The 13,564-nt window shown below is 35.1% G+C and overlaps 1 protein-coding gene across 12 annotated transcripts in view; it reads left to right on the forward strand.

The window, feature by feature from the left end:
* The window catches only part of UNC5D (unc-5 netrin receptor D), a 789,424-nt gene that overhangs the window by 738,645 nt on the left and 37,215 nt on the right, over positions 1-13,564 (forward strand). For all 12 annotated transcript variants that reach the window (XM_074208625.1, XM_074208642.1, XM_074208633.1 and 9 more), the window contains one exon: positions 8,090-8,254. In XM_074208625.1, the coding sequence (XP_074064726.1) occupies positions 8,090-8,254 (165 nt within the window). The remainder of the gene's footprint in view (positions 1-8,089; positions 8,255-13,564) is intronic.

The raw sequence follows: 13,564 nt of genomic DNA on the forward strand, positions 1-13,564 counted from the left end.
GTTTAGTTGCATTTTTGTGTTGTTGCTTTTTAAACACAAGCTGTTCCATGTTGACCAGCAAAAAGATAACAAAAACCTCAATGAAGGTCCCTTTGATTTACCCTCTCTTTGCTCTGCCACCTTAAAAAAGGTGTGGGTTTAATCTCAGTGCTGTCATGGAAATGCACCAATTTTAGAGAGACAACAGGAACAAAACATGTTACGAATTCAGAGGTTTTTAAAAAGAATTTGTCAGATAAAACATTTCTCCCCCTTATTCCCGTTGAATTTGTTACTCCATTCCGATTCACATGCCAACCTAGCTGCTTATAGTGAAGTGTTTTGTATTCAATTCATCTATCCATCCATCCATTCATCCCTCCCTCCCTCCCTCCATCCATCCATCCATCCATCCGTTTATCTCTTTTCTAGTTTCACTGGAGAGTTGAGGAAGAATGCTGATGTAGTCATGAGTCCAAGTCATAAGTCTATTGTTTGCTTTGGGTGGGAAACAACTGATATCATGTCAGACCTCTGAGGGATTTGCTATCATGTGAAATAAGTAAGAGAAAATGAATAAATCAGAAATAAAAATAAAAAAGAGAAGACCATTTTCTAGTCTTATACTCCCCAGTGAAAGCACTAGAGTGCAAATATGTTATTGCTCACTGAGACTCATCCTAGATCTACTACTTAGGATATACATGAGTTGACTTTATACTATGCTGCAAAACTGTTACTTAGTAGGAAACAGTTACTTAGCATGCAACCACCCTCATTACCTAGTGATTTACATGCCTGTAAACATCAAGAAACCTAAAAGTGATCATTAAAATCACTACAACGTGTCAGGGAGGCTACAGTTACAGATCCTCAAAACAGAGGCAAATATAGCACAGATGGGCATAATGTCTCTAGCTTCTCCATGATGTCTCTTATTTGGCTACTACTCAGCCACCATTACAAAGTGACTTCTGATCTCTTGGCTTTGCCTGTTATCATTACCTGTATGGCTCAGTGGTTTGGCTATGTTTTCACTTTGCATATCATTCCTATTCCCAAACCATGTACAAGCTATACCAATCTGTCAGAATAAAAACATACTGAATCAAGAAGAGAATACTCTGCCTGGACTGTGAGATTGAGGAGAAAGATGAACCCTTTACCCTCTAAATGTATCAAATTTAATACTTCCATATTTGGTAGTTTGCCAGATTCAAAGTTTATTTTCTATTTATTTCAATAGACATGATAAATTACTTTAGAGAATTGTCACCTATTTGTGAATTATTAGTGTATTCAAAGCACTGAGAACAAATTTAGCCTAGAATTTTTTTTTTAAATGGACCAGCACATTTCTTTTTGGAACAAATAGTTTTCTATGAATTAATGTTTTACTTGTAGGATATAAGACCTGGATGTCTCTGTTCTTCAGTAAGCATTATTCAGAGTTTCTCCTTCTAATTGAACTTCAGGGTATTGTTAAAGCAAGTCTTGATAGTCTTGCAAATCCTTCTGTATTAATCTTTATGGTTTATAAGGGCCATATGTCACTGGAGCTAATATGAATTAATCAGTCCAAAATAACTATGAAGTTTACTGCTTAGAGATAAAAATTCTGATGAGAGAACTCTTACCCTGCAACAGTATTTAAGCAAAATTGGAAAGTTGGGGGTTTTATTTTTTTTTAGTCAAGGCCCCTATTAAAAAAAAAAACTAGAAAGATTCATTTGATTGTTAATTTTAAAAGAGGCATTGGTGATGCTCAAAGTCAAAAAGTTAGAGGCTTACAAAACTGTTCCACATATGTTGACAACCACAATGGATAAGTTTAGAGTCTGATAGTGAACAGGTATAAATATTTATATTTTAAATCATAGGTATCTGCTTTGGAAGGTTGAGACACAGTTTAACTTTCTAAGCACAAAGAGGCCTCCCCTGAGATTTCATTTCCACTCTATTTTCTTTTCTTGGGTCCTGGTGTTCCAACATACTCTTCATTTTCTTTCTCACACCTCCACCTCAGCCCTACAATCTTCATTTAGTCAATTTCTGGAGGGCATCTCAGCCCTGGGAAATCTCAGTTTGTGTCAGCCTACATGTCATTGTGGCCTTTGTTGCCTATGCACTACCTCTTCCTAACATTAGAGAATCATAGAACACTTCTCGTAGGCAGTCTATGTGACTCTAATTTTAATCGAATTTTATACCTAAGTTACTTAATCTTTCAGTGGGCCTGAAAACTCTCTAAGACTGTTACAAGTAGAAGGATTATCTACTTCAGTGGAGGTCATTTCCATATAAGGAATTCCCCACACTGATGAAATTAGAGATCTTGGTTAAAAAACAATCTCAATAATGATAATAGTTACAACAATAGTAATAATGACTCATATCCTTACATTTTTAATTCCTGAAGGTTTACAAAGTGTTTCCTTGGGGTAGCTAGGTGGCACAGTGGATAGAGCACTGGCCCTGGAGTCAGGAGTACCCGAGTTCAAATCTGGCCTCAGACACTTAATAATTACCTAGCTATGTGGACTTGGGCAAGCCACTTTACCCCATTGCCTTGCAAAAAAAAAAAAGTGTTTCCTTCATATTGACCTTGTGAAGAATACAGCATTACATAAGAACTGAGAAACGTCTGTGTGAATAATGATGATTTTTTTCCCCTCAAGAGCTTAATTTTTATAAACTGAGCTCATAAAGAAACAAGGGAAAAAATACAAGGACCATAAAATTCCTAGAATTACCCTTGTCTTTCAGCTGACTAATTCTATCACTTATTTTTTTTAAGTTCACTGACAACTTTGCATATTTTAACTCACTTGACACAAAAGCAATGAAGATATAAATTTTGTTATCCCCATTTATAGTTGAGTAAACTGGGTATTAAGGAGAGTAAATAATTTCCCTATGATTATACAATCTTAATGTCAAAAGTTGGATTTAAATTAAGACCTTTCTTTGGAAGAAGAAAGAGAAAAATGACTGAATGAATAAAAAAATGTTGAACACTTACTATGTTTTAAGCACTATACTAACACTAAAGATTCAAGAAGAGACACTTCTTTTAAAAAGCTCACATTTAAATAGGTAGGCAGCAAATGTATAAGGTTCATCTATAGAGCAGATGTGGTGGCAAAGACACATAGTTAGGGTTGGGGGTTTGAAGGGGATGAGTAAAGAGGGGCACTATGTTACATTGCCTCATGCCCCTCTCTTCTTTCTTTCCAAACATTACTACCCTCATACCTCCCATGAGAAGTCAAAACTAAATAGCACCTCTTCCAAAAATAGTATAGCTTCCCTAAATAGAGTGTGGGATACTAAGAAAGCCACCATCTAGAAGAATGTTGAGAAAATAAGAAGTTTGCTCTGACACTATTTAGTTGCACCTGGGAATCACCATAGAGATAAACAGTGCTGCTGTCTGGTTGGAAAACCTCCAGGTCGAGAAAGCTGAGAGGTTTTGAAGAATGGAAAATCAGGCAACTTCAGAACTGGTGGTATATTTCCATAGTAACCCCTTTGGGTTGGAGTATATGGTTACTTAAGTTCTTAGAGAGAAGATGTAAATACCAAAGGTTCCTAGGATCTTAGGATTTGCATCTGGAAAGAAATTTAGAGATCATTTTGTCTCAAATTCACAAAAACATAGAGTTTAAAACTAGAAGGGCCCTCAGTACAAACCATATACAAAAATATTTTCCTATTATAACATACCTAACATAAGACCATCTAGCATCTCATCAAATGCCTCCAATGTGGGTGAACCAGCTACTCTCAAGATCTACTGCATTTTTGGATAGTTCTGAGGTTTAAAGCATTTCTATGAACATTAGCCTAAATCTGATGCTTTTCTGTCCACAAGTCCTACTATAGTTTGACCCTCTAGGACCAAACATAATTATAATTCATTGGTAAGTACTTAATGAAGCTGGTGGGTTTCTTTTACCTTATCTCTAGTCTCTTCTCCAGACTAAACATTTGTATTTCCCTTTATCTGTCCTCATATGCCATGGACATGAAACCCTTTATCAATTTATTCTCCAAGTAGTATGTTTGAATGTTTTCCAATTTATCAATGTCCTTTGCAAAATAGAAAGAGCTCTGAACAAACAAAATGTGGTTTTATCAATGTAAAGTAAAATGAGACGATCACTCTCCCTATGCCTAGAGGCTATACCTCACTTAATGAAGCCCACTTTAGCTTCCATATTTTATTATTGCCTCACATAAAATTTTTTTGTCTACCAAAAACTCATTATGTTTTCGAACAAACTCCAGCCTAACCAAATAGTCTTTAAAATTTCGGGTGAGTTTTTTTTTTTAATTCTAAAAGGACAATTTTATCCCTTTTGGATTCTATCTAATTAGATTCAGTTCAGTGCATTAGCCCAAGATCTTTTTGGATCCTAGCCCTGTTATTCCTCCCACGTTTGTGTTATCTGCAAAGTTGATGAATATTTATTCTAGTCATTAATGAAAGTCAAATAGACAGGGCCAAGAACAGATCCCATGTCACTCTACTGGAGAGTTCCTGCCAAGTTGATATTGGGCCATTAACTCTTTTTTTTTAGGTTTTTGGTTTTTTTGCAAGGCATTGGGGTTAAGTGGTTTGCCCAAGTCTACACAGTTAAATAATTATTAAGTGTCTGAGGTTGGATTTGAACTCAGGTACACATGACTTCATTAACTCTTTTGAGTCTAAATATTCAACCAGTTTCACAACCACTTAGTATAGTTCATATTTCTCTATCTTTTATACAAGAATAGTGTAAGATGGTTTATTAAATGTTTTTATAAAAACTAGGTACAGTATACTTTTGGCATTTACATGAATTACCAGTTCAGTAACTTTCAAAAATTGGAATAAAGTAGTCTTGGTCCAACAACCATGCTTCTTTTTCCTCTATTATCTTATTTTTTTTTTTGATTTTGCAAGGCATTGGGGTTAAGTGATTTGCCCAAGATCACACAGCTAGGTAATTATTAAATGTCTGAGGTCACATTTGAATTCAGGTTCTCCTGACTCCAGGACCAGTACTTTATCCACTGTGCCAATTAGTTGCCCCCAATCCTCTATTCTTTCATTGCTTCTATCTTCTATTGTTGTTATCCCTTTGTATCAGGTTGTGTCCAACTCTTCATAACCTCATTTGAGGTTTCCTTGGCAAAGATACTGGAATGAATTGCCATTTTCTTCTCTGGCTCATTTTGCAGATGAAGAAACTAAATGCCTAGGTTTACACAGGTATTGTCTGAGACTGGATCTGAACTCAGGCCTTCCTGATCTTGTCCAGGAGCCTGATTGTTTTTTATTCTCTTTGTCTATCTCTTTGTTTCCCTCATATGTATATACATTTCTATCTATCTATCTATCTATCTATCTATCTATCTATCTATTTATCTATCTATCTATCTATCTATAAATACGTATATATCATTAAATGAAAACTCTTAGTTGGCGCTCATATCAATTATTCAATACAATTCCTGTTTTTTCTCTTCACTGAAGTTTTCTTTAAGTCATTTTTCTGATCACTTTTAATCAGACTTCCTCTGAAGAATTTTAGTTCATAAAAGTCTGCCTAGGGGCGGCTAGGTGACAGTGGATAAAGCTCTGGCCCTGGAGTCAGGAGTACCTGGATTCAAATCCAGTCTCAGACATTTAATAATTACCTAGCTGTGTGGCCTTGGGCAAGCCACTTAACCACGTTTGCCTTGCAAAAACCTAAAAAAAAAATCTGCCTATCCTTTCAATAAAAAAAATTTGAAATCTCCCTTTTCAATGCCTAAAGCACAAGTCAAACAAACTTGCTTTCCTCTATATCTCTATCACAAATTCTAGGAGAAATAGTCTCTTCTGCTTAAATCTCAGCTCCCTTCTATGCCTCATCTTTTCTACCCTAGCAAAAAAAAAATACAGTATAATTCCCTTTGTTGGTTCTTTCTGTTTTTAAAGGTTAGAATTATCATTTAGGGCAAGTAAATGAATGCTTTGTTTTTCTGGTTTTTTTCCCAGAATATGTTCTGGTATATATATCTGGATAATTGAACCATCTTATCATTACTATATCACAAATCTGTGCAAGGGTTCTGATAAATTTCCCAAACTCATCTACTTCCTCCTTCTCATCAATTGGTCTATAGTTTATACCAATAATAAACCTTGATCTCCAATCATAGATCTTTATCCAAATTTTTTCTAATACATTTTCTACTCCAGGTTTTTTTTAATTTCCTCCCATGAGTTTACTTTCTCATTGTGTTACCACCCCACCCCCCATTTTGTCTACTCTTTAAAAATAAGTTATACCTATATAGAGCCATATTCTGGCTTAGTTTTATTCTACCAACTTTCTGTGACACCTATAAGCTCAAATTAGTCTATAATTCCTAAATTTAGGTTCTAGGGTAGTTTTACTTTTTTCCTTAACATTGGGGCCCTGTCCTTATGTACTTGCCAAGAAAATATTATGGATTATAAATAATTCTCCTGAGAAAATGCCTTTTCATCACTCCATGTTTAGCTCTCCAATTATCAAGACTCATCAGAAATAGACATTGCTCCACTTTGATCAATCATTCAATCAATCAATATTTATAAGTGCCTACTGGGATTATGAAAAGAAGTCAAAAACAGTCCCTGCTCTCAAGAACCTCACAATCTAATGAAGGAGACAATAAACAAACAAATACATACAAGCAAGATACATAAAAGATAAAGGGGAAATGATTAAAAGAAGGAAGGCCAAAAGTTACAGGCCTCCTCTGGAAGATGATCTACTCTCAACAGACTTACTGGAACCATATATCTATATAAATACTTTAATCATGTTTAACTTGATTCTGAGCTGAAGGGTATAGTAGGGTCATGTAGTGAAGAGAATCTGTTATACATGATGTATAATAAAATATTTTCAAAATATGCATTAAGTCAACAAAATACAAAACCAGGCTGTCACCTCACTGGGATGAAAGCAGCTGTCTTTTCCAGCATGCTCTGCATCTTAGAGAACCCAGTGCCTGTCTCCTGCTAGGAGATGATTTACATTCTCTCCATCTGCTAGGAACCTAATTATAATGGGAATCAAAATGAAAACATTTCCGGAATATTTTAAACACCCATAACTTTGCCACACGTTGTCCTCCCATATTACTTTCTACATATTTCCTTTTACTTCAATGATCTTCTTTTTTCCTTTTTTTTCTAATTTTTAAATAAATGAAAGCAAAGATGATTGCCCTGGAAAAACACTAATCACAGTGGCTCTAATTGTATTATTTGTTAATGTTTTGTTTATCACTATTGGCAGCTGCTTCTTCAGTCAACAATAAAGAAAATTCCTTTGAAACTAACTTAAAATAGGATATGTAAAATGTTTTGATTTTGTAGAGAAAGAAGGAAGGCAAAAGAGAGGACTCTAAAATAAGGAATGCAGTATAAAAGAAAGGGCACTAAAAATTGGGAGAAACAGGGTAAATAACATGTAGGAAGTGGAACTTGAGTTAAGCTGGGAAGAAGTTTAATTTGACCATTCTAAGAACCAGAAGTGAGGAAGAAGTGAATTCTAGATATGATGTGTGGGAAGTCCTTTCTAAGACCCTGACAGGAAAATGAGAATGGTCAATTTGGCTCAAGTTGACAGTGCATAAATTGGAATAATATTCATTAGTCATTGCTTTCTGTTTTGAAGTGAACAGAGGGACAGATGAGGAATGCCACATCACCACCAGACTCAGGAGTCCTTAGCCATGGTCCTTGGAAAAGGGATTTTAGAGCCCTCAAAAAAGGAAGCATTTATGTGATAGAAGAGTGAGATTCATTATATAGGACATTCTTCCTAATCATTTGTACTACAGAGTGAAACTCAAGCTTGCGGTTGCCTTGGAATACTAATATTATCAATTGGAATTGACATTAATGAGTTTTGTTCTACTTAGCATATACTGGAACATTATTTCAAAAACAATTCCATCAAAGACATGTATGCAATTATCTTTGCTGCCATTATTATTATGGTCGCCATTATTTTCCTGTCCTCTGCTCCCGTCAAATGGGTCCCCTGACAGTCTCCTCTTCTCTGTTCCATCTTGCCTGCAGGAAGTCCCATTTTCTCGGGTGTGGTGCAGTAACAGACAGCCCCTGCACTGTGCCTTCTCCCTGGAGCGCTACACTCCCACCACCACCCAGTTGTCCTGCAAGATTTGCATCCGACAGCTCAAAGGCCATGAGCAAATCCTCCAAGTGCAGACCTCCATCCTTGAGGTAAGGTGTTAGTCTTTGTAGTTTCATTGTAGGACTAATAAATAATAAAGTAATAATAAAGATGATGATGATGATGATGATGATGATGGTGGTGGTGGTGGTGATGACAGAAAGGGAATAAACATTGATTTATCACTTACTCTGGGCTAGGGATGCTTTTTCCAAATATTATCTCATTGGATCTTAACAACCTTGTGAAATTATTATCATCACCATTATATAGTGGAGGAAACTGAGGCAAACAGAGGTTGAGTAACTTTTCTAGGGTTGTACCATAATTACAACAATAGTAACAATACAGAAAATGGATAGTGCTAGACATGAGATTTCATTGATATAGGGAAACCTCAAGTGAAGAAACTCCCTCTCCTAATGCAATTTGGCATCCCTTATTTGCAAGTTTTAATCTTGAGTTTGCCTTGAGCATGAAGAATTTAAATTGCCCAAGGTCATACAGCCAGGTATCAGAATCAGGATATTAGTCTAGGGCTGGTTTTGAGACCAGCTTTCCAACTTCTAGGTCTATAACCAGTATAACCACAATCAAAAGACTACTGCTCCAAACCAAAGGCTATCTCAAGTGACATTTCTTTACCAGATTTGCATCATTAAAATCAATTAGGACAAGTCACCTTAAAAAAGATGAATCAATTATAAAGCTAGCATCCTACAGGCATTTAGACTACACCTCAATGACTTTTTACTATTAGCAAAATAGATACACACTCATTATATCATTTCCATCTTATGGCAATCTTTTGGGGCAAGCGGAATATAATATTCTTTTTACAGAAGGTTAAGTGGCAGATAAAGAAATTGAGGCTGAGATGTTAAGGGATGCATCCAAAAAAACACCAAGTAATGATAATAGTTTAAGTAATGATGATAATACTAGCATTTAGGTCAGGGGCTGGGAATCTTTTTTTTCTATCAAATGTCATTTGGATATTTAGAACATCATTTGACTGCTATATTTGGTCAAACATTTAATTAATTCATCCTTAAAAAGTTTCTAGATTAATGAATTTTGGGTCCCTCTTGCATTTACCTTGGCAATGCCAGACCAATACAGTAAAGGTTTATCATCCCCTATCCCAATTTAAGTAGTAGTAGAGGGTTATAAAGCTCCTAACATATGTTTGCTCATTTGATTTTCTCAACTACCCTGTAAGGTTGCGATTATTATTTTACAGATGAAGAATCTGAGATTGACTGAGATTGAATTATTTTCTCTAAGTAAAAGTCTAAGGCAGGATTTGAAACAAAGGTATTCCTGATTTCAAGTTTAATACTTAAATGCCTCGAATAATGTAGCCAATACTCTAGGTCTGATCTTTTGGTGTTTTTCAAGTATGGAACCTTTCTTAGATCCATCTCAAGAAAAGCCTCTTATTTGTAGACCTTGGTTTATATGTTCAACATCACAATATTGTTTCCAAGATGTAGCATAGGACAAAGTACCAGCTTTAGAATTAAGAGGCCTGGGTTTGAATATAACCTTAGGCACTTTGAAGCTATCAGTCTCTGGGTACATTACTTTGAACTGTCTCTCAGATCTCCAGTTTTGTCATCTGAAAAAAAAATATTATTCATGTTGTCTGTTTCATAGGCTTGTAAAGATATAAAAATATAATTTCTTATTAAGGCAATTCTTTCAGAATGACAATAGGAGTTATGCTAGGATTAAACTACTTATGTTTAGGATATTCTCTGACCAGTCAAGTCAAAGCTATATTTTGGTTAACCCTACTCTAGGTGATAAGAAAAACCTATTGGATTTGGCAGAATGGTTAAACCACATTAATAAACATAATCCATTATCAATGAGGGGATACTTTTAATTAGTTAAGTCTATACTTCTATTTAATTCATAACCACATAGTTGATAGTCAATATTCAAACACATTTATTAAGTACCTACAAGTGCCAAGCAAAAATGCTTAACACTCAGGCAAAAGATATTTCCTTCCCCAAGGATCTCATAATATAATAGGGAAAGATAACATATAAATAGTTTATAATAGAGAATGGGAAGGCATGTATCCAGGAGCCAATGGATTGTGGGGGAAATGATGAGATTATTGCCCTGGGCCCTCTCCTTAAATGGAGGATCTCTTTCTAAGGCCCCTCTTCTATCCTTCCCAATCAAATGGAAGGATGCTGTAGAAGACCAAGAGACATTGAAGAGGAGTAAGTGAGTTACTGGAGATAATGGGGAGATCAGTTGAGTGGGGCATGTAATCTTGCTGTTTCACTTGAGAACCAGTCTTTTTTTGTCTGATGGTACTTAAACTCAAGGAAATTGTTGAGCATTTTCCAAAGGACCACTTCTCCAAACTAATGGCTATCATAAGTGACATATCTGCCAGATTTGCATTATTGCATTCAATTAGTACAAGCCACCTTCTTGGAAAAGAGGAATCAATGGTAGAGCTAGTCATAAGCAGAGATGATGAATTTTTTAACTTGAATAGTAATGGTCCATTTAGCACATTGAATTTCAAATTAAAATAAAAATTGCAAAAATGTTAAAATCATTACGAAAGGGAAAAACTAGGAAGAACAGTCTTTCAGAAATATGGAAAGGCAAAGAAAGCACAATGTTGGTTCTCTTCAATGCCAATTACCCTTAGTATCAGTTAAGAAGCTGATAAAAGAATTCCAGGTAGAGGCCTTCTAATGGCAGGTTAGCTATAGTGACACTTCAGCTTTTGCAGAATATTGATGTTAAGAAAAATTGTGTTAGGATTTAAAATCTTTAACAGGTATTTCTTATCATCACTGAGCTCTTAGTTCAAGGGAAAACATAAGTTAATGGCTTTTTTCTTCTATAATATTTGTCAACTTTAAACACAAATTATACCATTTATTTGTGGCAAGGATCTGAAAGTTTTCCATGATAATAGTGTCTTGTGAAGTTTTTCAGACCTAAGAGACCCCTAAGATGGGGTCTAATGTAATATAGAACATTTAGAGTTATAGAATCTGGATTCAAATTCTTGCTATACAACTTTTCAATAGTTAATCAATCTCATCTGGCTCTTTGTGACCCCATTTGGGTTCTTGGAAAAGATAAAGGAGCAATTTGCCATTTCCTTCTTCAGCTCATTTTATAGATGACAGAACTGAGGTAGATAGAGTTAAGTGATTTGTCCAAGGTAGCACAGTAAGTAAATGTCTGAAGCCACATTTGAATTCAGTAAGATGAGTCTTCTTGATTCTAGATGCTGCATTCTCTGCATATAATACCACCTAGTTACCAGATCTACAACTATTTAACTTTAGATTACTTCATTACTTTGAGTAAGGACTCCCTTTTGGGTAAGACTCCTTCTTTTTGTATTCTAGCACCTAGCAGTGGTTGGGACATTAAAAGATGCTCAACAAGCTTTTATTGATTATTTATCTCCTAAAATGAGAAGACTAGATAACCTCCAAGGTTCTTGTCAGATCTAAATATACAACCCTATTATCCAGTGTTTTGGTCATTCTTTTTTTTTTTTTTTTTGGTCATTCTTTTAAAGAAAGGATGGGAAATCGTTTTTTTCTGTCAAGGGCCATCTGGATATTTATAACATAATTTGCAGATTATACAAAATTACCAACTTAAAAGTTAGCCTGCTATATTTGTTCAAACATTTAATTAATTCATCCCTAAGAAGCTCCAAGATTTACTGAATTTCAAATCCCATGCAAGACCAAGTGAGATGTTTCAAGCCTGTTTTAAATAGATGAATGCAAATCCTCTTTAAACTCTTCCTTTTTAGATGGTGTATTTGCATTTACTTTTTTCCCATAGGTAGGATATCAATGACTGATAACATCAGTCCCTTATATAATGATAGAATGTCTTACAGTGTTTCTATTAAGTAGAGATATTTGGTTCATTGTACTGCGCATCATAAATGCTGCACTTGTTAGCAAGATGGCACCTCTCCTGGGCAATATAGACACTGTCTTCATATGTACAAAGAATTCCTGAGGAAGGAGTAGACAAATCAATAAAATATAAATAAAGAAGGAATAGTTTTAGGCTAAAGAAGGTGGAATTTGGGTTGAAACAGCATGACAAATATGGACAAGGTTCATCAACACTTCAGTTTTTACTATATATAGAACATTCTGACCACATCTCAAAATCCTAGATTTAGAAATAGAAGGGACCTTAGAGAACATCTAGTCTAACCTCCTACTTTTTTGAAGGAAAGAATACTCAGAATCTGAGAAGTCATGTCACTTGTCCGAGATCATGTCAGTGACAATAGTAGCATGCTGGGGGAGAAAAAGGTTAACCTAGGTTATTGAATTGAGAAGAATTTCAGAGGTCTTGGCCAACCTCCTCATTTTATAGAGGAGGAAAATAGGTCTAGAAAATGATATGATTGTACAAGGTCACACATAAATGCAAGAGCCAGGAGTTAATGTCAGGACTTCTGATTTGAAAAGCATTATTCTTTTTTTATACAATCTAGAATTTGGGGGAAAATTAACAAACACCAATACATACTCAAACAATGCACAGTAAAAGATTTGGGAAGGTGCAAAACAAAGTGTTTTGATGTCCAAATGCAGAATAGTCAAAAGCATCTGGGTAGATAATTTAGTGAAATAATATTAAAGATAGTGCATTACCATTTTGCTTGCTGCTTATAGTCATCCATTTCACATTGCAACTTTTTTTTAAATCAAGATTTTGATATATCACAGATTGGCATGAAAAGTTAAATGGAAATTTTTGGAGAGTTTTGCTGATTCTGCAAATGGCACAGGAAGGCCAGTAGAAGACACAGAAAAAAATTTAGAAAGTCAGGAATGCATATGATAAAATAAACAAATAAAAAGTAATGCATGAAATATAAATATACTATTGTATAATATTAATACAAATTTTACAATAAGATACAATAAAAGAAGAAAAAATTCAGAGCTACTCTGCTATGAAGAGAGGCCAAAAAATTTTACATGAATTTTCCAGATCATGGAGGTGTCACCATTCCTCTAAATCTCCTCAAAGTGGAAGGGATAACTGTATATGTTTCTCCCCAGTTTTAATTCGAGCTCCTTGAAAGCAGGTATTGTTTTGCTTTTCTCTTTTCACATATAGAGCTTTGTACATGGTAGGTATTTAATAAATGATCTTTCATTCACTCATAATAATGTGATAAAATCTGATCTTTAGAAAGTTCCATCTTGGGGCAGTTAGGTGGCATAGTGGATAAAGCACCGGCCTTGGAGTCAGGAGTACCTACGTTCAAATCTGGTCTCTGACACTTAATAATTACCTAGCTGTGTGGTCTTGGACAAGCCACT

The sequence above is a fragment of the Macrotis lagotis genome, chromosome 1, assembly GCF_037893015.1.
Source record: "Macrotis lagotis isolate mMagLag1 chromosome 1, bilby.v1.9.chrom.fasta, whole genome shotgun sequence".
Lineage (NCBI taxonomy): Eukaryota > Metazoa > Chordata > Mammalia > Peramelemorphia > Peramelidae > Macrotis > Macrotis lagotis.